At 48.1% G+C, this 25,235-nt stretch overlaps 2 protein-coding genes across 7 annotated transcripts in view; one reads left to right on the forward strand and one right to left on the reverse strand.

Moving 5' to 3' along the window:
* The first annotated feature begins 1,681 nt into the window (after positions 1–1,681).
* On the forward strand, positions 1,682–6,929 carry Sod3 (superoxide dismutase 3). Of its 2 annotated transcripts, none has more exons than XM_040746569.1 (2): positions 1,682–1,893; positions 5,376–6,929. In XM_040746569.1, exon 2 carries the CDS (start codon positions 5,386–5,388, stop codon positions 6,121–6,123), a length of 738 nt encoding a protein of 245 aa, XP_040602503.1. In that variant the 5' UTR covers positions 1,682–1,893; positions 5,376–5,385; the 3' UTR covers positions 6,124–6,929.
* A 5,123-nt stretch (positions 6,930–12,052) lies between these two features.
* The window catches only part of Ccdc149 (coiled-coil domain containing 149), a 92,082-nt gene continuing 78,899 nt past the window's right edge, over positions 12,053–25,235 (reverse strand). For 3 of the 5 annotated variants that reach the window (XM_040747071.1, XM_040747070.1, XM_040747069.1), the window contains 2 exons: positions 22,759–22,875; positions 12,053–14,343 (listed from right to left, as the gene is read on the reverse strand). In XM_040747071.1, the coding sequence (XP_040603005.1) occupies positions 13,910–14,343; positions 22,759–22,875 (551 nt within the window). In that variant the 3' untranslated portion in view covers positions 12,053–13,909. Of the gene's footprint in view, positions 14,344–14,369; positions 15,682–22,758; positions 22,876–25,235 lie in introns of those variants that run through there. The other 2 variants (XM_040747072.1, XM_040747073.1) reach the window with 1 other exon arrangement.

A 25,235-nucleotide genomic window follows, 5' to 3' on the forward strand; every position in this document is an offset into this window, starting at 1 on the left:
GTGGTAGGTGGTTGTGGGTGGTGGGTGGCTGAAGGTAGCTGGTGGCTGTGGGTGGTGGGTAGCATCTGGTACTCTGTAAGATCATTGGTGGAGGACAACTACTCCCAAAAGCAGATGCAGAGCTCAGGACTGAACTTCTGTTTCCAGAGCTGTCTGCCCTCAAAAGTAGATGAGGTCGGATAGGCCAGAGTCCTCCAGCGCCAAGGAGCCCCCTTCGCATCTTTTAGAGTAGCTACCTCTGGACAAAGGCTTTCCTCTGGGTCTTTCAGCAGCGCCGTGATCTGGAAACATAGTGGTTCATCTGTGTTTAATTAAACACAGTGCTTTTAGGAGCCTCCACCTGAAGTAGATTCAATAAGCTCTGGGTGGAGCCCAGATGACAGGTTAGTAAACAACTCCCTCCCTGTCAGGCTTGGCGACTGGAGGTGTGGCAGCAGTGGGGGAGGGGTGCGGGAGGGTGGACCCTGTCCCTCTGTCTCTAGCTGTACCACTGCCACCTCTGTTTTCTTCCTAAGATGTGAACCACAAAGACAGGACTTGTGCAGCTTTGAGTCTCCGGTGTGCAGCCTGGTGCCGGGTAAAGGTAGGCACCAACAGCCATTTGTTGAAGGAATTCAGGGAGACAAGTGGCAGCAAGCTGACTTTTCCCACGGTGGGGAAGGACTTTTCTGGGAAAGAGAACCTTCTGTTTCTGGAAAGAGCTTCTGTAAAGGAAGAAAGTTCATGATAACAAAAGAAATAATGACCGTGGGGTGAAAGGCTCATGACAGATCCAGTCTGTGTACTGTTTTCAAAGGCTCTTCCTGGGCTGGGGCTCAGTTGGCAGAGTGTTTGCCTAGCCTGCATGAAGGCCTGTGTTTGGTCCCCAACAACACAGAAATATGGTGGTGCATGCCAGTAATCCCAGCATTTGGGAGCTGAAAACAGGGGGATTAAGAGATTCTATGTCATCCTCGGAATTAAGGCTAGCCTGGGACACATGTGACCCTGTTTCAAAAACAAACCCACCTCAGTCACTTTAATACAACAGTGACAGCAGTCATGTCACTGTCATGGTCATTATTTGACTCATTAATGTCATTATGAGCGTTAGACACTGGGTTTACTCTTTTGATTATCATGGGGATGGGCTATCCACATCCCATGCTTATTTCACAGATGCCAAAAGGGAGGGAAAGGGAGCTCATGGATGGGAAATGGCACACTACCATGCCTACCCCACACCTTGTGCGGTAGCACACTTCTGAAGAGAGCATCACACTCAGCTGCCAAGTACCCATGTCTGTCTTAAACACACACCAGCATCCAGCAGAAGAAGTCAATAGCTGAGGGAGTCAGGGGAAACAAAAAGGCCCTTCAATAAAGAGACCATTGTACACCTCTCCAAACAAGCTCTTTTCTTTCTCATTTCTGCTCCCCTGCTGCGTTCTGAAGGTCACTGCCTGCGTCTGCACAAGCCAGGGAAAGTCACCAAAGGCATACTTGGCAAGGGGAAGTAGCAGCGGGAAAGGATCTGGGAGTAGGGACAAGGAGGAGTGGGGGAGGAGGAGATAGGATGGGGAAGAGGAGCAGGAGAAGGAGAGGAGGAGGAGGAGGAAGAGGAGGAGGAGGAGGAGGAGACAGAAGGAAAAAGAGGAAGAAAAAGAGGAGGAGGAGGAAAAGGAGGAGGCAGCAATTTTATCACAAGGGACAACCAGGCTGACTTTTCTTCCCCTGGCCAGCCCAATGACATTCTTCCCTTTTGCTAACCACTCCCCGAGGCTGGCCTGGCTGCTCACAAACAGCCAGTCAGCCAGCTCTGGAGAGGCAGCCCACAGGCTCTTCCTCAGGCCCCAAGCTGGGTGCTGCTCCCCACTTCATCGGAGGGAAAGTGCTCTTTGAAGAGTTTGACAGGTGCGTGCCAAACTGAACTTAATTTCATTCTTTTAGGAGTGTGCTTTTTAAGAGCTGGAAACTAGGCTGGGGTAGCTGGCACTTGGAAAAGGTTCAGCCATGTTCTTGGGAGAGAAACCCACTTTAGTGATCAGCCTGCCTGCTCTAGAGTGGGGAGTAGGGCTATGGGAAGAGGGGGAGGAAGGTGACAGGGACAAAGCTTTCTGCAATAGCTGGTCCAAGAGGCCTTTAGTGCTATAAATGGCATGTAATGAAGACTGCCTTTGGACTCTGGGTGACTTGGGGATTGGAGTTATGGAGGGTGTGGATGAGCAGGTACCCTCAAAAATCACCTGCTTTGGAAAGTCATAAGCCCCAAGGTTTTGTCAGCTCCAGTTGACAGCAAAGCCTCCTTCTAAAGGAGAGGAGAGGTCACAAACGAGGAGTCCAGGTTTACCTGGGGTAAGGAAGCATGTTCTTTTTGAAAAGAAAATGTCTTTTAAAAATCTTCATTCCTAGAAAAGCCCAGAGACACTCTAGTTGGATTTTGCTCTGGGCTTTGAAGGGAGGGTTCTTGAAGTGAAGCATAAGCACAGAGCATGCCGGGAGTGACAGGCTGCCTCAGAACAGGGTCCCTGTCTAGGGAGAGCTAAGCCAGATGCACAAGGCTGCTCCTAGACTTCTCCACCCATTCCCCAGTGCTTCAATAGCAGCATCACACCAGGCCACGTCAAAGAGGGGGACCTCTAGATGTCACTTTTTCAATGTCCACTTAGGCCTTCCCCAGCTTCTCCCTCTCAAGTCTTTTCTGGGTGCCTCCTCCTTCCTTGGCCTCCACAGCTGATGGTCCTCAGGCTCAGAAAGGGGGCAGGCCCCGTTCAGCACACTGCTACACACTGAGCATAGGAAGGGCAACGGCAGACACCCTTAGAGCGTAAGTGGTAGTCAAGTTTTAGATTCATGGGGAGAGTTCCTGAATCCATTCTTATAATCACCATACTAAATTGTCCTTCGGTAACAGCAATGGAAAAGAACTCACACTCCATTCATTTTCAATGGCACCTATTCAGGGGTTGTAGAAGGCCCTGAAAGCACAGATGACCTTCAACAGCCCCTTGGAGGGATCATTAATCCCGTAGGGCAGGTTTTAAAATGGGAAAGTATCTCCTTTATAAATATCTGCCTTGACCCTCACCATGGCCTTCTGGAGCCGTACTGGCCTTATTGTACAGGTAAGGAGCCCAGGTTATGGACTGTAGCCCTACAAAGTCACAGTACAGTCACTCTCTGTGTCCTTGGGCTATGTACCTCAGACAACCTCAGACAGAAATTACAAAACCCAAACAGACAAAAGCTCACCCTACGACTGTACTGAACATAGACAGACCTTTCTCCTTACAATGGCTGTTTACACAGCATTGGCCCTGGTAGCAGTAAGGCATACAGGCAGGTTTTAAAGTGCACAGGGCCATCTGAGCTGTTTCTGCACACACATCTTGCTATCTTATGCAAGGGACTTGGGCATCCGTGGATTCTGGAACCCATGAGGCATCCTGGAATCTATCACCCACATATTGAGTGAGCCAGCTATGTTGTAACTGAGATTGAATTCTGTACCTTTCCATTATTTTGGGGCACCAGAATAGTTGAACTTTTTTTTTTTTTTTTTTTTTAGCAAAAACAAGTTGAGCCCTTGTGAATTAGAATCTCTTGGGTGAGGGATGCCTGGGTATATTAGTTTTAGAAACCAGAATCCAGGATGAGGGCCTAGCCCAGAGTTAAGCAAAGATGGGCAGTTTGGATCCCCAGAAACTATGTAAGAAGCCGATGGGAGTGGTGGTCCACCTGTAATCTCAGTGACAGGGAGGAGATGGGAATCCACATCCAGCTAGCCAGATAAGTCAGAAGAACAACAGCAAGCCTCAGGTTCATTGAGAGACTGTCTCAATATATAAGGTAGAGTGCCATTGAGGACAAAGTCTGATGTCAACCTTGGGCCCCTACACACACACACACACACACACACACACACACACACACACACACACACAGAGGGGAGAGAGAGAGAGAGAGAGAGAGAGAGAGAGAGAGAGAGAGAGAGAGAGAGAGAGAGAGAGAGAGACCTGATGTGCACTCAACACTAAACCAGTCTCCTGGCCTCTTCCAAGTGCCAGACAGACCTGAGCTTCCAAACTTCTGTCCAGATGACCCCACCATTGCACGCACCCTAGCCTGCTTCCTCTTGCGTCTGTTACCTGCAGGCACCCACATGTTCTCTTTGGGGCACCTCAGCCTCTGGGAACTCCTCCTCCTCTTTCTCCCTCTTGCCACAGCTGGCACACCCACGCCATTCTCTGCTGGCCAATTCCATTTAGTACTAGCTTTCATAGTTTCTGCCTTTGCTTCCTGCCATGGCCCTGGAACTAGTCCCAAGGCTGTGTCTCTCTGGCTTTGGGTTTGTACCTAGACTCTACCCATTGCCTTTTCCCAGTCTTTGGTTTCCAAAACCCAGCCCTCATCCTTTCTCATGTCAGATTAGAACTTAAACTTTTTGAAACTGATATGTATTTGTACATATTTATGGGATGGATGTGATATTTTAGGCCTGTACACTAGCCCCACCCCCACCAGGAGATGGACATGGCTTCTCCAGTGTCCCCAGACTTCAACCTTAGAATTGTGTTGGGAAGGCTTGAGGACCTGCTTGTCTTCACCCTTGTTTGCATTCAACAATTAGGTATCCTGCTGCCTGGTTGGGACCTAGGAGCTGGACAGGACTAGAAAGGCGGTAGGGACAGTTTAGGGACAGTCAGAAACATAGAGACTCAGAGACAGACATAGGTTGAGGACCGGTTAGGAGACTATGGCTGGAACTCAAGGGAGAAGCCACGAAGAAAAATGAATTGCTACTACCAGAAGCTCCAAGTCAGCTGGTGAGTGGTGGGGATCAGGGTGCAAACACTCCAGAGAGGGGGTTCAGTACCAACAAAAACCAAGATGGTAGGGACAGTCCCATGCTTGCCTGCCAGAAAGACCTGGGGAGAGCCTGCAGGAGATCAGGCAGGGAGCTGGAAAGGGAAAACTGGATCTGGAAGGGCAGTGTGATATCCCTGGCTCCCCACACTCACCCCTACTCACACCCTTCCTCACTCTTGGTCCCTAAGACTCCTATCAGCTATTGGCTGTGGAGACAGGACTTGGAGGACTATCATTTTGTGTGACTCAGATCTCCGAGTTTCTGAATGTAGAGGTGTGGCACGTCTGTAAACACAGCCCATGACTCTGTGCCTGGCACCCAGCAAGTCCTGGAGACACATTTGCTAAACAAACAAACAAATAAATAAATATGGGAGATGGCCCCAGAGAAACATTGGCTAAATAAATAAACCAATAAATAAGCAAGCATGGAAGATGGGTTTAGGATGTGAGAGTGAGGTCCCCGAGACTGAACATTTCAAGTCTTGCTTTCCTCCCACGTGTATGGGGACTTTTGGCAGGTGCAGGACCCCAGCCATGGTGGCCTTCCTGTTCTGTGGCATGCTTCTGGCAGCCCTTGGCTCTGTCACCTGGACCTTGCCGAATCCTGCGGAGTCCAGCTTTGACTTAGCAGAGATGGGGCCTGACCTGGCTGAGAAGATAAACGAAACTCATGCCAAAGTGTTGGAGATCTGGAAGGAGTTGAGACGGCTGAGGGAGGCGGAAGCCACGGAGATGCACGCAATCTGCCAGGTGCAGCCATCAGCCTCGCTGGCGTCCGATCAGCCGCGGGTCACCGGCCTGGTCCTCTTCAAGCAGCTGTCACCCAGCTCCAGGCTTGAGGCCTTCTTCGATCTGGAGGGCTTCCCCGCCGAGCCAAACGCCTCCAGCCGTGCCATCCACGTGCATCAGTTCGGGGACCTGAGCCAGGGCTGCGAGTCCACCGGGCCTCACTACAACCCGACGGCGGTGCAGCACCCGCGCCACCCGGGCGACTTCGGCAACTTCATGGTGCGCGACGGCCGCCTCTGGAAGCACCGCACCGGCTTGAACGCTTCACTGGCCGGCCCGCACTCGATCTTGGGCCGCGCGGTGGTGGTCCACGCCGGCGAGGATGACATGGGCCGCGGCGGTAACCAGGCCAGCCTGGAGAACGGTAACGCCGGCCGTCGGCTCGCCTGCTGCGTGGTGGGCACCAGCAGCTCCGCCGCCTGGGAGCGTCAGGTACTGGAGCGCAAGAAGCGGCGGCAGGAGAGAGAGTGCAAGACCTCTTAAGCGTCACTCCCGGCAGCAGAGCCCAGCCGTGCCATGCAGAGATGCCTCCACGACCCCCAGTCACCTCTGCGAGCCCCACACGCTTCCTCGCACCCCTGACACCTCTGTATGGCCCCAGGTCTCTTCCTTCCTCCCCCACCGTCACCTCCGCGCTCCCCAGATGTTCCCCACGTGGACCAGACACCGTTCCTCTGTGTCCTAGGACACCTCGAGTGACCCAAGAATCTTTTCGTGCCCTAGGCACTTCTAGAGATGAAGAGCTCCTTCGTGCACCAGATAACTCCCTATGATGGAGGTTCCCTCCGTTCTTGACACTCCACTTTAAGGGCCCTCTGTGTCCCGATAACCACACAAGCCCTTAGCATCCCCTTTGAAACAGTCTTTGAGTCTGTTTGCTTCCCGAGGAAATTCCCCTCCCCCCTGCCGAGATCGCAAATGCTCCGCCACTTTCCTTTCACTCTGATGATCTCCAAGCCAGAACCTTTGAGGGCCCCCAACCCCCCCTACACGGAAATACTCCTCACCCCACTTCCGCTTGCCTTCCTTTTCTTTCCTACCCCCCCTAACACAAGAGACTTCTGTCTTCCCTAGCGACCTCTTCTTTCTTCCTTTTGTTCCTCCTAGGCGCCCTGAGACCACCCTGCACACAAGCCTAGGGTGCCAGGTCTCAGCGCTCCTCCTGCGGTGCCCTGGGTTCTGTTTTCAGCTATTTCCCATAGGGCGCCTGCCCCCCATGGAGAGCAGCTCCTGCGACGGTATTTGGCAACCTTTGTGTTGCACATTAAAAACACAGCAATTCAATCCTACATTGGCCTCGGGTACTTTTTGGAGACTTCTCAGCTCTCTTCTCCTCTCCCCCTAAATATTCCTGGGTCTTTACAGGCCTTCTCCTGCCTCGCTAGTCTTTTAGGGAGAAGGTTCCATCATCAATTGTTATGCCCTTTGGAGGACTGAAGAGTAACAGCCATTCAAGGACATTTAAATGTACTTGTGTGGCTTCTTTACAAAATGATGGAGACACAACCCAGACCCAGAGACTAGGACGGGGAGAAAAAAACCCATCTGCTGTGAAATGAGTCCCAGGCTGGAGGTCCTAGCCTAGAGTGAGGTAAGTGTTGAAGTACCCAGGCATGCCCCGCCCAGATATTAGAGAACAGTCTGTGTACGTCTTCTATCTTTACAGACCCAATCTGAGTATCAGCCCACCTCCCGGCAGGGGCTTCCCAACCTGGCTCAGCAAGGCAGCCTCCACGTCTCCCAGACCTCAGCTGTGAGACATATTGAACCACAGACAGAAACCCTTCCCCGGGGCTGTTTCCCCCAGTCTCCAAAGTTGAAAGTTGTGCAAATGAGATGTCAGTGACATGGGAATCCATGATGGAGGGGAAGAAAGTCCATCTCCAGCCACAACCTCTCCTTTGCTGTCTTGTGACAGCCAACTCAGAACCCTGGGGGAAGCTAGGCTGGGGACCAGCGGGTGCTTCTCATGGCTTGCCTTCTGTTCTCCTTGGGCCCCCGGAACACGCTAGCAGACCCACTCCATAATTATTCTGTCCATTCATGGAATTAGCAAGTATCCTGAACTCCCAGAGCTAAGAAACACTGGGAAAAAACAAGAGTGCACGTTTCAGGTTACTGAAAGAGCCAAGGAATTCTAGTCGGCGTTTTGGACTCATACTGAAAACCTGAGTGAAGCCCAGCTCGGCACATGCTTCCAAGCTGTATGACTTGAACAAATCACAGAACCCACATAAAATCTGGTCGTCACACAGGGTTGTTTTGAAGCCTAATTGGGTGTTTGTGAGGGGTGCTTAGCAGAATATGCATTTTTAATACAGACCCAATTAGTCCATTAACAGCTGCTGCTAAAGGCAGACAAAGCTATCCCTAACAATGGATCCAGACACCTTGTAAGGTATCGAGTGTCTTGCAACTACAAGGATTTCAGTAAAGGAGGGGTTGCCACCTGAGGTTTCTAGGAAACATTTCCACAGCCAATCAACCAGAGGCCATGGGAGATAGCTCTGCCCTTTCAGCTTTAGCGGGGAGGGGACTGAAGGAGAAGATTGGGAGCCATAAGGCAGACATCTGGTTCTTGGCACAAAACCTTGTGTGCCACCAAGACCACCCACTGGACTCTACTTGATCCCTGGCTTCTATTTTTATTTCCTTCATCTTACAGATCTGGCTTATGGATCTGTATATCTTATACAGATCTTATATTTGCTGTTTTGACTTCCTGGCCGGCTTGCTAATCAGTTTGCTGGTTTGACTCACTGGGTTTGCGTTCATTGCCGGGACTTAAACCCACACTTGTTTTGATTTCTTTCTGTAAAATTAGAAGCATTTGATGTAATGGCTGCACCTACCCACAGCTGGTAAGGCAAGAATAATGCTCGATCCCTCATAGCTTACACACAATGAAGACAATAATTAGGGATGCTATCTTTAGATGTTAGGATAAGCTGTTTTTCAGAATGGCAGGGATGTTTTTAATTTTTTTTCTGAGTGGGGCTTATTAATGCATATACATAAAAATACTAAAAAACTTAAGAAAATGGAGCAAATCAGTGAGTGCTTTAGCCAACTTTAAAGCCTGCAGGAAATAAACCGAGTTTAGATCTGCTGTTTAAACAAAATGCATGAAATCTTTACATTCTCCATAGCTTTCACTACTGCTATATGATTAAAGAATTTCAGGTGACAGATTGCAAGGGAGACGTTGCTACAGTATGCTAGAAGCAATGCCCAGCCTGGGCTTGGCCTTGGTAAAGACTGGGGAAGGGTGACACAGATAATGCAGACCATTACTCCTCCAGTCAGCAAAGTTAACACTTTAAAAAAATCATTGCATGTTTGTGAATGATGTGGAGATGAGGGCATGCACTTGCCATGATGCATATGTGGAGCTCAGAGAACAACTTTGTGGGATCCATTACACAGGTTCTGGGCCTTGAACTCTGGTTGCCAGGCTTGTATAGCAATCACCTTTGCTCACTGAGCCATAGAGTCCACCCTCTTTTCCTTTTTCTCCTCCTCCTTCTCTACACGTGCGTGCGTGCGTGTGTGCGTGCGTGCGTGCGTGCGTGTGTGTGTGTGTGTGTGTGTGTGTCTGTGTTTCATACTCTCAAATACCCTGGCTCTGGAGCTCACTGTTTTGGCTAGTCTAGATACCTGACTCCTGAGAGTCTGTCTCTGCCTCCCAGAGGCTTGTATTGCAGGAGGCTGCCACACCCACCCAAATTTCACCTGGATTCGGGAATCCAAACTTTGATCCTCAGCTGCACAGGCAGCTCACAAGCAGCACTGGACCATCTTCCCATCCTCCAGGCTTCTTTACTTCAGGTCACAGTGGCACAAGACCAAGTTCTATGTGACACACGATGATGAAGGAACCCAGTTCACTTCTTTCATTAGACTAAACTACAAAACAGCAAGTATTTTTTTTTTTTATGAGACAGGGTTTCTCTGTATTGTTTTGGAGGCTGTCGGTCCAGCCTGGCCTCGAACTCACAGAGATCCGCCTGCCTCTGCCTCCCTAGTGCTGGGATTAAAGGCGTGCACCACCACTGCCCAGCAACAGCAAGTATTTTTAAAAAGCAGTACCACGTACTTCAGGTAACTTAATGTTGAATGTGTGTGTCCAAGCATGTGTGTGGAGGTCAGAAGACAATCTGAAGTGTTACTCCTCAGGCACAGTCTATTATTTTTGCTGTTTTGAGACAGGGTCTCTCATAGCCCTGGAATTCACTAACTAATTGGGATGCCCATGTCCATTTTGTCTCAATAAACTGGGCTTACAAGCGTGTGCCAGGACCCCTGGATTTTTGTGGTTTTGTTTGTTTTTCCCACTTCAGTACTGGAGCTCAGACTCAATTCCTGCTTAACAAGCAAGCCCTGCACCAAGGGAGCCAAACTGGTCTCAGCTGAGATTTCTTCCCCACACATTCCCAAACTCACACAGACTGGCCAACGTGAAACTTTTCAGTGTTGTGTGGACTTGCCCTACCCAGCCAAAAGAACACATTTAGTGAGAGGTGTAAATTACCCCCATGCTGCGTCATGGTGTTTTGTTTTTGTGCAGCCATACTCTGGAGAGCCCAGGCCTTCTTACTTTCCTTGCTCTTCCCTCTAATTAGATCCTCTCCCGCATTCCTGTTGGCTCTCCCTGATCTTACACTGCTCTCTGTTCAGCTGCCTAGGGGAAAGGACTGCATTAAAGTGTGATTTCGTGGCCACCCTTTGACTTTTGGACAGCCTACCTGCTGCCTCCGGAGGGAGTGTTCAGAATTAGGAAGGAAGGATGCTTCCAAACACACCTTCCAGAATGCTCCAGCAGAGACCTCCAAAGAGGAGGGCAGTACCCAGGCATTCACTGGGCTACACAATGAAGCCAGGGAAGTACCTGGATTTGAGAGGGGAGTTATAGGAAAACAAGAAGAACAATAGCAAGTTGACATTGGAAAGTGACAGACGGGGAAGAATTATATTCATGAGCAAATAAAATGACTTTTTCATGCCAGATAGTAAAGCTGTAGCAGGTAATAAGAATCCACTGTGTGGAATGCCACCAGCGGGGCCCTTTCCAGAGCCTGGCATTGCGATGGATGATGGAGAGTGTTATGGAGTCAAGAAGGAACCTAAAGTAGTTTGGTTGACTTAGGTTAACTGTGGGGAGGAGGCTCTAGCAGGGACCTCCTGGCCAGTGGGGCTCAGAGAGATGCTGAAGAGGGTGACCTGGAGGGGTCATCAAAAGGAGACAGGCAGGGCTTGGGAATGGAGGAAGAAAGGATGGAAAAGGCTGGTTTCTCAAGCACCAATTCATTTCCACACCTAAGGACTAACAGCACAGAAAATGCAGAGTGCAAGCATGTGCTCTTTAAGGACTATCATCTCGGCCTCACCTCTCTACCCTGCGCTCTGTAATCTGCTGGTCAGTTAAGTAATGTGGAAAACTAACAGGACAGACACACGTATGGAGGAAACAAGGGTGGAAGGCAACATGGTAGACCACAGTCAGGGAGGTGAGAGGACATGGTCTTTTCCTAACAACAGATGCTCTCCAGCTTCAGATCCACCGACGTGGTGGACCACAGTCAGGGAGGTGAGAGGACATGGTCTTTTCCTAACAACAGATGCTCTCCAGCTTCAGATCCACCAACGTGGTGGACCACAATCAGGGAGGTGAGAGGACATGGTCTTTTCCTAACAACAGATGCTCTCCAGCTTCAGATCCACCGACGTGGTGGACCACAGTCAGGGAGGTGAGAGGACATGGTCTTTTCCTAACAACAGACGCTCTCCAGCTTCAGATCCACCAGCAGCATAATACCGTGCATTATTAAGGAAGAACAGAAAGATATGTAGGGGTCAAGCCTATTTAATTTCTCATTCTGCTACCTAAGACATGATTTTGTTTTTGTTAGATTCTCTTTCAATGTCTTCATATCTAGGGACAACCCAGAGGGTATACCTTCATGAACCTTTACCCTGTCACAGCAATAATACTTCCTAGCTAGGTGCTTAGACATAGCTGTGTGATATTGTGTGATGAGAAAGTATGACAGAAACCCATTTTCCTTCCCCTTTGCCAGTTAAAACATGTTTATACATACATGGGAGAAATATCCTTGTGTTTTTGAACATGATGTGACAATAGGTGATGTTGGAAACTGTTGCAACCATGAATGCAACTGACTTAAAACAAGCAAAGACCGGAGATGGACACTCAGACCCCTGGAAAATCTTGAATGAAGTAGTACCAAGACACTCAACTTCAGAAGTTCTGGCCATAAAATAGAATTCATTACACTATTGTTTAAGTTTCTCTGACTATGAGCTTTTGCTGGGAATAAAATGACGGAGCAGGATGGTAGAGTTGGGGAGAGGATGCAACAACTAACTCTTAAAAAACCAGAGGAATCCATAATTAGTTGCTGAAACGCTCTTTATTGTCTACAGAGTGAAGAACCATGTTGGGTGGGCACAGCAGAAGTGGGGATGTATGTTGTCATGGTTACGTATGCAACAACATCAACTTATTGGCTCTAATTCCATCTAATAACACAGGTCCCTCCCAGACTGCACACAATGAGCTTGTTATGCAGCCCTCTTATCCTGGCTCCCTAAGGCAGAGACCCTAGGGCTCACTGCAGTTTCTTGCCCTATTAGATTGTGCCAGAGTTTACTATAAACCCCACTCTCCTGAAAGTGATGAATGGCCCCGATGATGTGTACCTGTTGGATGTGTATCCAAACCAGAGTTCTAGGGGGTACAAGTGCTTCATCTGGCTGGTTTTCGCTTGGGACACCTTGTTTCTGGTGTCCTATGGAGCAATACTGACTATATGTAGCCAAACACATACAGCCAGCTGAGGCCCCCAACCAGCAAAAAAGGCACCTTCAAGATTATTGGTCTGTGTTGAACTTGCAACTTCAGGGCCTCCTCCTTTATGGGGCTGGCCTTCATGAGGAGGGGACAAAGGGATAAACAGAGTATTGGGGCCATGTCTGAAGGTATGTCCTTGTCCCCAGGAGTCCCAGGGCACAGACAGGTTTTAGGGTAAATGGGAACACGTGCTATCCCTGAGCTTCCCTTTCTAGCTGAAGTTTCCGAGATCAATCCTGGCTTTCACAGGTGGTATGAGCGTGGGGATCCCAGCCACCCCACACACCTAGGTACATAAACTGAACTCAGTGGCCTGTGAATCTCTGTAGCTCATCTTCACTCTGAGGAAGCAGCAGGCAGGCGGGCTACTCCCTCTTGGACCTTACACTTGGTGTATAGTTCCTTCGTGGTCAAGGCTGTAATGAATTCATCTTTTCTCCTTCCCTATTAGGCCACAACTTCAGAATCCCATGTTCAAACTCCAGTCCCTGGTGGCCCAGACACAACATTCTGTTGATGGAGTGAGTGGTTCAGGGTTTCAGGTGGTATAGGAAAATGGGATGAGGCTAAGCAGCCAGCTTTGCCCAGACCCCAAATACCCACATCATCAGCTACTGTTTCTGATATCATCTAAACAACAATAAGAACAGCCACAAAAACAAAAGGTCAGAATACCACTAGAAAGTCCCTCCTCCGGGCAGCTCCCTGTTATCCGTCCCTCCAGGCCAGCGAAAGCTCCAGACCATTCTAGAACACTCAGATCTGTACTCAGTCAGCAAACAGCCTCTTTAACCTACAGCCCAACTTTCCCAGCCTGCTCTGGTCCCTCCCACCTGCCACTGTGAAACACTGGGTGCCAAGAACACCCATTTCTGAGGGATCTTCAGACAAAGTGCAGCCATGGCCCCATGAAGACATTTCATCCAATTACATCTTTCTTTCTAGCCATCCAGTTACTTCCAAGACTGAGATCTAGGGCAAAACCCCCAAAAACAAAAAACAAAACCCTTCCTTTCTCAGCTTGTCCCATCATTTTGATGGACAACATTAAATGCTAATAGAAAAACATCTTCTCTCTAATAAAACAAATGCTGACAGCCAGAGGATGTGGAAAGGCAGCCATATGGCAACTCGGATTCCTGTGCCCGGCCATGTTCACAGCGGCATGTCTTCGGCAGACAGAGGTGACACCGAGAGGCTCACAGACCAGCATTTAATAAATCAGACAGAGTCAGCACCATTGGGTGCTCCCAGCTTGTAGCAGGATCGGAGCATTTTCTCATTTGCAGACAGGAAGGTGTTTTAGCGGAAAGGGGTTGGATGCCTGTCCCGAAGCTTCAGCCTTTCCTCACTGTCCCTGGTGCCTTCATTGTGTCACCGTGTCAGTCTCTCTTCCCCTCAGGTTTGCACCCTGCTTCTCATGTCTCCGCTCTCCGAGATCCCGCTGTCAGCTTCCACACTAGATGCTTTGGCTTCTGGCTGCATGGAAGACAAGTGTTCCTGGACCTGAGTTGTGGTACACTCTTCCTGGGAGGCCAGGCTAGGTGGGGACAGGCCCGGCTCACATCTCTGTTCTTCCATGGGAGGCTCCCTTGGGATCTCCTCCAGGTGTGTAGCCTCCTGTCCATCGGTCAGTTGAACAGTCCCCTTTCCCATGGTGTTTGCTTCCTCTGAAGGGAGCTGGGGTAACGGAGGGTGATGAAAGTGCGAGCACTGGTTCCTATTGCTCGGCTGTGTTGGGGAGCTGACAGCAGGCTTCCCCGCATCCTCGGGCACTGTCAACGCCTCGGCAGCTGCACAGCTTTCATCGGGCTCCTGCTTCTGAATCTCCCCTGAAAACGACAAGGGACAGCATCAACCCTCTGGCAGCAGGTTGGCCGCACCTTTCTCTCCTGTCAACTCCCACCCAGCCACCTGCCCATGGCCTTTAAGAACCAATGACTAATTACTCTGCCCTCTTCCAGGCAGGGCACTGGAGCTCAGGGGATGAAGGACCCATGTTTAGAAGCCAAGAAAGCACCTTTTTCAAGCGTCTCCCTTATTGTCAAGGGGCCTCCTAATGTCCATGGAAGACTAAGTCTGAGGACAACAGTGTTCCTTTGGAAGTTGTAGGGATACCTAAGCACTTAGAGGCAGAGATTCCAGCTGCCTTCAGAGCAGGAGGAGAGTTTGGGGAGAGTTGGTGTCATTCCCACTCTCATTCTCCCTGTCTAAGGGAAATACACCATGTTTGCCCAGCTTCAGATAAAAGGCTATGTGCAAACAGTTTCTATCTCCCTCCTCAGCGCTGGACTCTTAGCCTTAAATACCTCTATCAATCAGAAACTCTAGAGGTGCAAAGCAGGAGGGATGAGCACTGGGGATGAGCACCGGATGCTGTCACCTTGTCCCCATTTCCCTATTCACTTGCTTTATGATCACAACTTGTCTGGCTCAGTTTCTTAGGTAAGTGAAAGAGAGGACTCTAATGCCCCTCCCTAACTTAGTAATGATGGCATTGTGTGACCAGGGAAGAGTAAACAGCTCCTAGTACCAGGACATGTGCATTTAATACTAGGCTGTGAGTTTCCCATAAGACAGTGTGCTCTAGGACCTAGGAAAAACAGTGATGAAGGAAGGACAGGGCAGATGCAAATCTGGGTGAGTCTAGATTGAGCATAGGTGTGGGTGTAAACCCGAAGATCTTAGGAATACTACCTGGTACTCCTGATTGGAACCGCAGTAAAACAACAAACAATATAGTCAGGCCTGCCACCAGTCACGTACAGGGATGCTCTTGGGCTGACTGCTGGTTGGGGGATTTAGACTGTGGAAGATTGGCAGGTGGCAGAACACATATTCCTTCCATTTTCCCACATCACACCTTTTGAGGGAGCCTTGCTGATTCCAGGTCAGTTCTGACACTGTTCAGTTTTGTTCTGTTTGCTTGTTTTAAGGTCCTACTCGTCAGGTCCTGATGACCCATTATGCTGTCTTAGTTTCCGAGGTTGGCTCACATACATGTAACCTTCCAGCTGTGTGACATACCTGTGATAGGTTTATTGTCAACTTGTCTGGGACTTGGAAGATACACCATCCATGTGCTTGTGGGGCCTCTTCAGAGAGGACTGACGTGTGGGATAGTGACTGGAAAGGCGAGACCTGACCGGAACGTAGGAGGCACCTTCCAGCTGCCAGACCAGATAATAATCAGAGTCTGAGGAAGGCATTCTGGTGGGAGTTGCAGCTTACATCAGCTGATAGCAGGCTCTCCAGCACAGAGTAAACACCAGCAACTCTCTGGAAACTTCCAGGCATTTCAGCTCCGGGCTGGGACTACTTGGTGCACTCTGCACCAAGAACCTGGTCCTCTGCCTGTCTGCTGTTGGACTACCAGTTCCTATAGTCTAGTAAAGCCTATCCAATAATCCCTCTATCGTTTACATATGGATCTTTTCTTGGTTCTGCTCCCTAGAAAACCCTTCCTAACACTATACCCCTTAGTTCTCTGCACAAACAATTCTGTTTCCTCCAGCTCTAAAGTGCTGGCCAGCTAGGACTTACTGTGTACGCCTTACTGCTAGGAGCTAGCTGCTCTACAGACATGACGTACTTCATCTTGTCAAACTTTGGTCCATGAGATCGGGAGCCTCAACTGACTCATCAACAGTGTCTGAACATTCAAGAACATTTTAAAACAGAATTCAACTTTTATTTTGAGTAGAAATACAACATATGTGGGGAGGACTGGAGAGGCCTGTCATTACTATAACAGACACTGAGGAAATCAACTTAAAAAACGAGGCATGACATGTGTTGGGGTGGGGTGTTAGTGAGGATTGAACCTAGGCTCTTACACAAGCTAGGCAATCTCTCTACCGCTGAGCCACATCCCCAGCTCTTGGATTTTGGCTCACAGTGCCCTAAGGGCACTAGCCCATGATAAGCTGTCATTGCTTTGTGCCAGGCAGCATGGTGTAGTAGAAACACAGGATGAAACAAACAAGTTCACCTGGGACCAGGAAGGAATATAAAACAGTGATGGGGATCGGTCCCACCAGCCTCTTCGAGGTGTGCCCAAATGCTTGATGACATTGTTCTAGACCCCACCTCATAATCGTTCCACCGTTTCCCTTTCCCGATTTTATTAATGTCCTGGGTCTGTCTCCAACTCCTCCTTTGTGAGGTCTGTAGGCTCAGATCCTACCTTCTCCGTTCAGCCCCCCTCTGTCTCCTCTGTGGCGGGTGTTTCCACCAGACACAGCCTTCCCCCTGCCTGCCTCTGCTTGCGGTTTCTGGAATAGCAGTTTCCTTCTGTTTCCAGGCTACTACTGGGTGCACACAGATTAATGTCATGTTTTGTGTCTTGTAAAGAATGACCACCAACTTAGTGGCTTTAAAACACACATGTATTTTCTTCCAGAAAGTCAGATGTCCTCAGTCTGTCTCCTGGGCAGATCAGGAGCACAGTCCCTGGGCGACTCTAGGGCACATTTCATTCTTCACTTTCTCCAGATTTTGGTGACTTCTTGGTTTGTGGCAAAATTCTTCCAATGCCCCTCTCCTCAGACACATCACCTGGCTTATCTATGGGGGCCATGCCTCTCTTTTGCCTCCATCTTGTGAGGTGATCTATTTAGGATCCATCTGTATAATCCAGGATCTTCTCACCTTACTACCCATAGATGAATCCCATCTTCAAAGTACGTTCATCATGGGGATAAGGCCAATGGGTCCATTGGAAACCCCTGAGAACATCCTTTAGTCCTCTACATAATATACCCTCTGTATGTTCTTTGTTGACCTGTTGTCTATTCCTGCCTCTCTGAGGATACCTTCCTAGGCATCTCTCTTTCTTCTTCTTTCTTCATTCCATTCAGTTATTGGCAATCTAACTCCTGCCCATGAGGACATCCCTCATGCCTGCTCATCATGTTTCCCATAGGAGATGTAGACTCAGGATTCTAGAGTCCAGTTGGACCCACCCAAGCCCAGCCCTACTACCTGCCTGGAGACTGCTGTTACATTCTAGAAATGCTTCCCCCCACCACACACACATACACACGTACACACGCATGCACGCACACATGCACTCACACACCCACACACACATGCACTCACACACCCACACACACATGCACTCACACACGCGCGCCTCCTCTCATTAGCCATATCTGCACTTCTTTGTGATCACACGGACTTCAGGACTTCAGACTTCATAGCCACATGAGTGTGTGTCCTTATCTTTTTCACCATTTGAGAAGTGTAAAGTCCCAGCTCTGTCCTTTAGCACTGCAGATGGAATCCTGTGTCTCTCCAGATTTGTGGGTTGAATCCACCTCCCCAATTCCAAAGGGAGCATTTGGAGGTGAGACTTTGGGAGAGGTTATGGATATGGCTAACTCATCTCATAGGAAGAGGAGATCAGAGCCTTCTCTTTTTCCAGCATGTGAGCACACAGCCAAGAGGGAAAAGAGCCCCCATCAGACACAGAGTGTACTGACACCATGACCCTCACAGCCTTCAAAACTGTACTCACTACACAATGCGGCCGGATTGCTCAGCTCTGTTCTACAAACCCATGATGACGGAGACTCAGGGAGATGCCTCTGGCAGCTCTCACACTCATCCTTCCCTGGCATCAGTTGTGCCTTGGCTGTCTAAAGCCTCTCTGCACCAACCTTTCTGGGTTCAGGGACATGTGTCCCTTGCATCTCAACAAACAGGTAAGTGACACAGGAAACAAGGGTACCCAGCCCTGGATTTCAGACAGGTGCCAGATATGTTAACTGTGTATGAGGATAAAACACAGGTCTGAGAGGATTCCTTCTTCACATTAGACATGTTATATATTTTAAAACACAAACTACATAGTTGGAAATGTTAGGTAAGCTATATCATGAAAAGTAGGTATAGTCTGATAAGACTGAGCTAAAAATGCAGCTTAGAATTTCATTTTAACACAATGCATGAAAGTATTGATGGATATGAGTGGTAAGGGGTAGGAATTTTGAATACATCTATTTAATTAAATACATATTTATTTGGGGGCATTTAGTTACCCAGTATGCATTTAAAGGTTTAAGAAACTTTGAAGTAGCTGTAAGGTTGACAGAATCTATTTGTAGATTTCAAAACAGTTGGTAGAGAGGCTTTTTCTTGTCCCTAACACCTAAAGCATGGCAATATCTGAGGTGGTGAATATACCAACTGCTCTGATTTGGTCTTTATGCATTATATCCAAGTGTGACATGTCACATGGCATCCCATAAGTCATAACTAAGTACAGTCATTATGTGTCAGTTTAAAATATTTTTTAAATGCCTGAACCCTAGCTAAAGCAGAACTGAAGAGCCCCAGAAAGAAAACTGAGTCAGGCACTCTTCAAGGCTTAAGTGATACCACCAAGATGAAGAGGATGGCTGGCATAGAAGGAAATGATGCTGTGGGGGGTAAACACACTAGAGTCACCAGGAGGGGATGATGGGCTTCACCTGAGCAGGGCAAGCATTGCCTCTTGTCCCCAAACTTCTTCCATCTAGTTCTCCTGATACCAATTTGATTTTTTTTTTCACATTAAAGAAGCCATCTCATTTTCCTCAGCCTTTTGGATAACCACAGAGGACTCTAAAGACAGACTCTTCACCAATTTTTTTCCTCTCTCATTTTCAAGTCTATGTATTCAGTCATGGACACCTTGGGTCACTCTTCTCTGCAAGTCTCATCCTGGAAAACAAACCCAGAACTTGTCCTTACAGTGAAATGCATGAACATATATATGGGTAAAGCAAGCCTGGACTTGAAAAAAAATGCCTGCTGTGATCTGTTCAACAGAGGTAACAGTGTGTGCTATCATCCCCAAGAGAGTCATGCTCCAATCCACCTGCCACACCAGGGTCCTCCCTACATCTTTGCCATTCTGATTGGGTCTATGGACTTGCACCTGGGAGCTTGTCAGAGCCGCAGGGTCTTAGGCTCCACCCCGCATCTACTGGTTTCAGAATGCCTACTCATAAGGTCCCAGGTGATGGGGGTTCCCATTATAGTGTGAGAAGCACTGGGACCTTGATGCACAAATCTCTCCGTGTCTTCCTCCACATGGAAAACCTTCAAAGGCTTCAGATTCTGGGGAACACAGCCCAAGCTTGCAACCGAGTGTTCGTGCATTTATGAGCCAATACCCATTTCTCTTTGTATCTGACATCCCAGCTCCACTCCTTGTATTCCTCCATCCAGCTACATCCGCCCCTTTTAGTACTTTAGTCTTCCTCGGGGCCTTTGTTGATTCCCCTTGTCCCTGGAGCTCTCATCCCCTTCTCCATTCCAAAGGGAGCCTTAGGGGGCAGCCAAGCCCCCACCTTCTCCATGACAATTAAATCTGGCCACAAGCTCTATTCTTAGTTATGGCTTCCCACGAGGCGGCCTAGACCTCCTTTTTTCCCCACCTCAGATTGTTACTTATAACTAACTACCTTAAGTACAAAGTCTTGCCTGATTAATTTTTTAACTTTGCCAATGTTCTATGGCAAAGACTCAATAAATAACTTACTAAGTGCTTGAATATATGGACTTATACATGTATTCATGAAAAAGTGAATCTATTAGCATACATCCTAAATACCATGCATCACTTTGTGAAGGAAACTTAAATTTATAGTATTCATTTTAGGGTATATTCAGGTAACTACCCTAAAACTTCTCAAAATGGTACTTTCTGAGAAGCGATAGAGATATCTAACTCCTACAAATATTTGGCTACATCCAAGGCAGCTCGGGGAAGTGATCACATCAATTTCCAACTAACAAATGAAAATTCTTACAGTGGTTGTAGAGGGACGCGTGAAACACTGAGTCAACACTGATCACGCTCCCAGCAGAGAGGGGAAGCGTTATTCAAAGGGAGCGAATTATGGTGTTTCCTACAGCTACATTTTTCACCAGTGTGAGATGAATAAACTCCTTCTGGAAATTACTCTCATGAAATTACTTCTCCTGAGACAGTTAATAGTAGATTCTGGTGCCCCCGAAAAATTAATTAACCTTCCTCAGAACAACCTCACCCCTAAACCATTGGCAGTGTGTCTTTACCGTGGGTCAGCTGAGACCTTTGCCTCCCTCATTTACATCTAAGGGAAGCTGGTCTAAATTATGCCAGGGTCTTTTGGTTGCTGGTGCTATTTCCTCGTATGATATTCCAATTCCGTCTCGATGTGTGAATCTTGTCACCATCCATCTCTCCCCTCCTCACCCCTTCTCCTCCTCTTCTCCCTTCTCCTTCTCTACCCCCTCCTATTGTAATGAAAAGCCTTTGAGGTTACCAGGGAAACATTTTTATTTTAAACTTTTGCTCAGGGGATGACAGGAGGTCCCACTGTCATCAGAGCAGCCACAGCAAGGAGATAATGGACACCCAAAAAGGATGAGGGACTCCAGGAGAAGAAGACGATGGACACTAGTTGTGGTTCTGCTGTCTGCTCCTATTTACTTTGCTGGACAGCACATATTGGGACCAGAAACAATATAGGTTCTAGAAACAGACATTGTAGGTACAGCAGGATTTTGTGTTTATCTAGAGGGCACTCAAGCAGCATGCTTAAGTCAATTATCAGTACACACAGAAAACTTCTTAAACATGTGACAGCTGTCATGTCTTCACTAGGATCTCTGATCCTTTGCTATGGGAACCAAACCTCTTTGAATGCTAAGATTCAGGGTGTTAACTCTTAAGCCAGCCATGGGAAGCTTTGCTTTTACTTTAATTACAGACTCACAACACTGACATTTCCATAAAAGACTTATGAATTAGCCAAAAGTTGGGAAATATTATTGCAAATAATAGTAATTATTCTGGGCTGCTGTCACAAACAGAATTAATATCATTAATACTAATTAGTCACAATACACATATCAATAAGGACGAGGCAAATGCTTCATGACACAGTGGGAAGAAAAATATTGTTTCTTTTTCTCTAAAAGATGAAAAAGAAATAGTGTTGTAGAAAATATTGTTAGTCCCCCAAAAATGTATCCCCCACTCTCAGGCCCAAGAGGGACATTTGTCATCTTTTGTTGGCTGGCTGGCTTTGTTGTCCTCCCGCATGTGGCAGCTTTCAGTTGGAATTAATCAGGCCACAGCAGTGATGAGGCCATTGGGACACTGACAGCCTCTCAGAGAGCATGTCCTTGTTCCCACCCAGAGCTGGCTCAGGATAGACAGGAACAATGCGCGCTGATGAAGGAACTCTGGAAGCTATCATTCTGAATCAGTCCCTCACCCATGCTGCCCTTGTGAAGATCAAGACAGCTCCTTCCAGTACAGTAGGCCCAGGCCACCCAGAATAGTCAGAGGCTTTGGCGCCCCACCAGGACACAGGCTGCCAGCATGCCATGACCACTAGCCACAATACAAGGCCACAATGTACTGGAGGCCGGCATTGCAAAGAGCACATGCTACAGGCTATGACGATCCAGTTTTGCTTTCTGGCCAGTGTGGATTCACCAGGCTAATAATGCTCTGAGTTCTAAGTTGTGAGCTGGCCGGCTTCACAGTACAAGCTAATGATAGAGCTGGTCAGCCCATCTTGCTAAAGGGTTGTTCAGTCATCAGGGGAGGAGGGTGGGCTAGATCACACGGTAGAGCTGAGATGTTAAGTCAAGACAGCTAAGTGTAACTTGGAAACTCTGAGCAGGGTGAAAATGGGACAGCAAGGTATCACTGTGGGTTGATCCTACAGCTGATGCATGAGGATGGGAACTGAGCAAGGACAGGTCACATGGTGGGGACCTTCAAATGACACAGTGAGCGCCCAGATTGAGCCACAAGTGGGAGGCCCAAGAAACCCCCGAAGAAGGACTTTGGCTGTGTGGATAGGGAAGAAATACTGACAGGAGTCAATGACTATAAGGTTTCAAGCCTGAGTCACAAAAGAAAAGAAAAAAAAAGAAAGAGGAAGCAGGAAGAACTGGTGATGTCACGCCAAAGAAGCCCACAGACTGCTGGGAAAGTTCAGGATCTAAAATAAATTGTAGCTGCAAATATAAATAGAAGTATGTGAGTGGGTGTGTAGGTATGTTTATGTGTGGTGTGGTGTGTGTGTGTGTGTGTGTGTGTGTGTGTGTGTGTGTGTGTGTGTGTGTGTATGTAGGTATGGGGTGAGGATGTCTTTATGGAATCGCACAGTAGTTGTAGAATGAGGTGTTGCTGGCATTGACATTCACTCTGTAGAGAGTGCTGACAGAAAGAGAGAGCAGACCTGAGAGACACTTACCGTCCCTGGTGCTCTCCTTGTTCTCAGTGGGCTGTTCCACAAACTTCAACAGTGGGGACCTTGACCTCTGTATGGTGGGAAGAGTCTGGTCAGTGAACAGTATAGTGTCCTTGCCCCCTATGAGGAAGATGGAAAAGTTGGCTTGTCAGTCACTGGTTTAGCTGGGTAACATTTACAACCTACCACAGTTTTCATTGTTAACTCGATACACTGCGAAATTGCCTGGGAAGAGTCTCAATGAGCTGTTGCCTTGATCAGGCTGGCCTCTGAGGTATTGTTTTGACTACACTAATTGAGGTGGGAAGACCAGCCCATTGTGGGTGGCATCACTCCCTAGTCAGGGGATTTGGACCATGTAAAAGAAAATGAGCTGAGCATAAGCATGCACACAGCCTTCCTCTGCCCTTAAATGGGGATATGACTAGATGGCTTGAAGTTCCTGCCATCTTGGCTTCCCCACAATCTAGAATTGTAAGCACCCTTACTCTCCTAAAATGAAACTACGACACTCTTGCACAATGAGCCAGCTATTTGGTTAAGGAAACTCCTTCAGTTGTAGGCAGTACAAGTAACATGGTCAGCAGATCTTTCTCTAGTGTGTGGATAGAGCACGGATCTTCCATCCACGATAGAAGACCTTTACTCATTCCCCAGTGGCTGCTCTGAAACAGCTGTCCACAAGTGCTGCCAGTAAAGGGAAGCCTGCATGGTTTCGAAGAACTGAGCAGTTGGCTGGGACAACAGTAGCGGTAGCAGCAGGAAGCTTGGGAGGGACACTACATTAGTGGTGCTCTGGACATAATCACCTGCTCACTGGGTGACAGCGAGGGTGTCACTTTCCCTCTCTAAACGTTGAATTTCTCATCGTGGGCAGTTGTAAAGAAGAAATGAAATGGTCAGGAAAAGGCCTTGGGTGTTTAGAAAGTATTCAGCAAACGTTATGTGCTGAAATCATCAGCACAGGCTCCCACTCACCTGATAAATGTCCCAGTTGCATCTGGTCATGTTAACTATGGGACTGTCACAAAGCAGGTGGTGTCAGGTCCTCCACATTACCTTAGCTGTATTACCATTTAGAACATACACTCAGCTTAACCTACGACCTATCAGTGTGAGCTCCCCTAAGAGGGTAGAGAGGTGTGGAGCGGATGAGAAGGCGGGAGAAAGGGCACCACATCTGCATTGCACAAGGCAGAATGGGTCATACAGATGAGCAGCAGTGGGGAGCAGCTTCACACGTAAGCATGACAAACAGACACACTGGCACCAAATGCATGGACGAACAGTGCCATTATGAGGTTGCAAGAGTCCATAGGCATGCTATGATGCCAAGTCTGGGCTTGAAAGGCTTAAGGGTTCTCTGGGTGGAAACCATTGGGCCGGAAACAAAAACTGCAAGGTCATGAGACCAGGTTGGATTCCACTCTGGCCTCGAGTAAGATTTTCACTGAAAGTCCACGATTTTACTTGTTCTCCCATTCATCAGAGCCCAGAAGGCCACTTGGGTAAAAATAGATATCTTCACCTCCTTTGGAGAACCAAATAAAGTCAAGTACTGTGCTCCTTTGTCCCTCCTGCTTTTCAGAAAACTATCTTATTAATTTGTGTTAGAGAGTCCTCCACACAGCAGGTACTTGCTAAATGCCTGATAAGGTCTGTGTTGCCAACTGAAGTGTCTAATGGATCCTGGAATCTGGCATGCTTGGCACCTGCTGCCATCTTGGGCAAACGGCAAGTGATTGGTTCAATAGTCTTTGGATTCTCTGTCTCCTGAGTGTCAGGCCAGCTGAGAAACTGCTTGGAACTGACCCTGAGGTTCTGCTAGACACATCCACTGTCTCTGGTGGAATAAATCTAGAAACTTCGGTGCTACCATCTAGAAAGGTTTCCCAAAGAGCACTGTGGCTTTCTGGTTCAGGGTAATATGGGATGTCCTCAGAATGACATCCACAGTTGGTCCCCTTCTAGAGTGCAATCTGGAAATGCCTTCATGAATTCCTGGTTACTGGCTTTAGGAACCCTAACAGGCAATAGGAGTCTTGTGGTAGACTTCTTTCCCTTATCTCCACAGCAGCACAGTCCATCCACAAGCCAAGGTCAGGACTGCATCTCATGCCCATCTATCTCCAGCATGTAAACTGTCAAATACGTTTACTCTCCAGAAAGATCACAAATTGACTCCAAGTCTAGCAACCACTGTTAAAATCTCTATAATGGGAGTGGTATATCTAACTTATTGGTAGCAAGCTTGTCTAGCTGTATGTGTTCTTGGATTCAATCCACAGCACTAATGAACACGGTGTGATAGTGAGTGCCTGCGATGCTAACACTTGGAGATAGAGGGAGGAGGATCAGAAGTTCAAGGTCATCCAAAGCTACCACAACAAGTCCAAGGCCAGACTGGGCTCCATGAGACTGACTCACAAAAATAAAACAAAGTGAAACTAGATGGTTCTGGTCAGGAGAGGGAAAAGGGG

This window comes from Mesocricetus auratus, unplaced genomic scaffold, assembly GCF_017639785.1.
Source record: "Mesocricetus auratus isolate SY011 unplaced genomic scaffold, BCM_Maur_2.0 Super-Scaffold_100006, whole genome shotgun sequence".
Taxonomy (NCBI): Eukaryota; Metazoa; Chordata; class Mammalia; order Rodentia; family Cricetidae; genus Mesocricetus; species Mesocricetus auratus.

Bases quoted from the DNA above. Each gene is read 5' to 3' on its own strand.
- Sod3 (XM_040746569.1), top strand. From the start codon at position 5,386: ATGGTGGCCTTCCTGTTCTGTGGCATGCTTCTGGCAGCCCTTGGCTCT.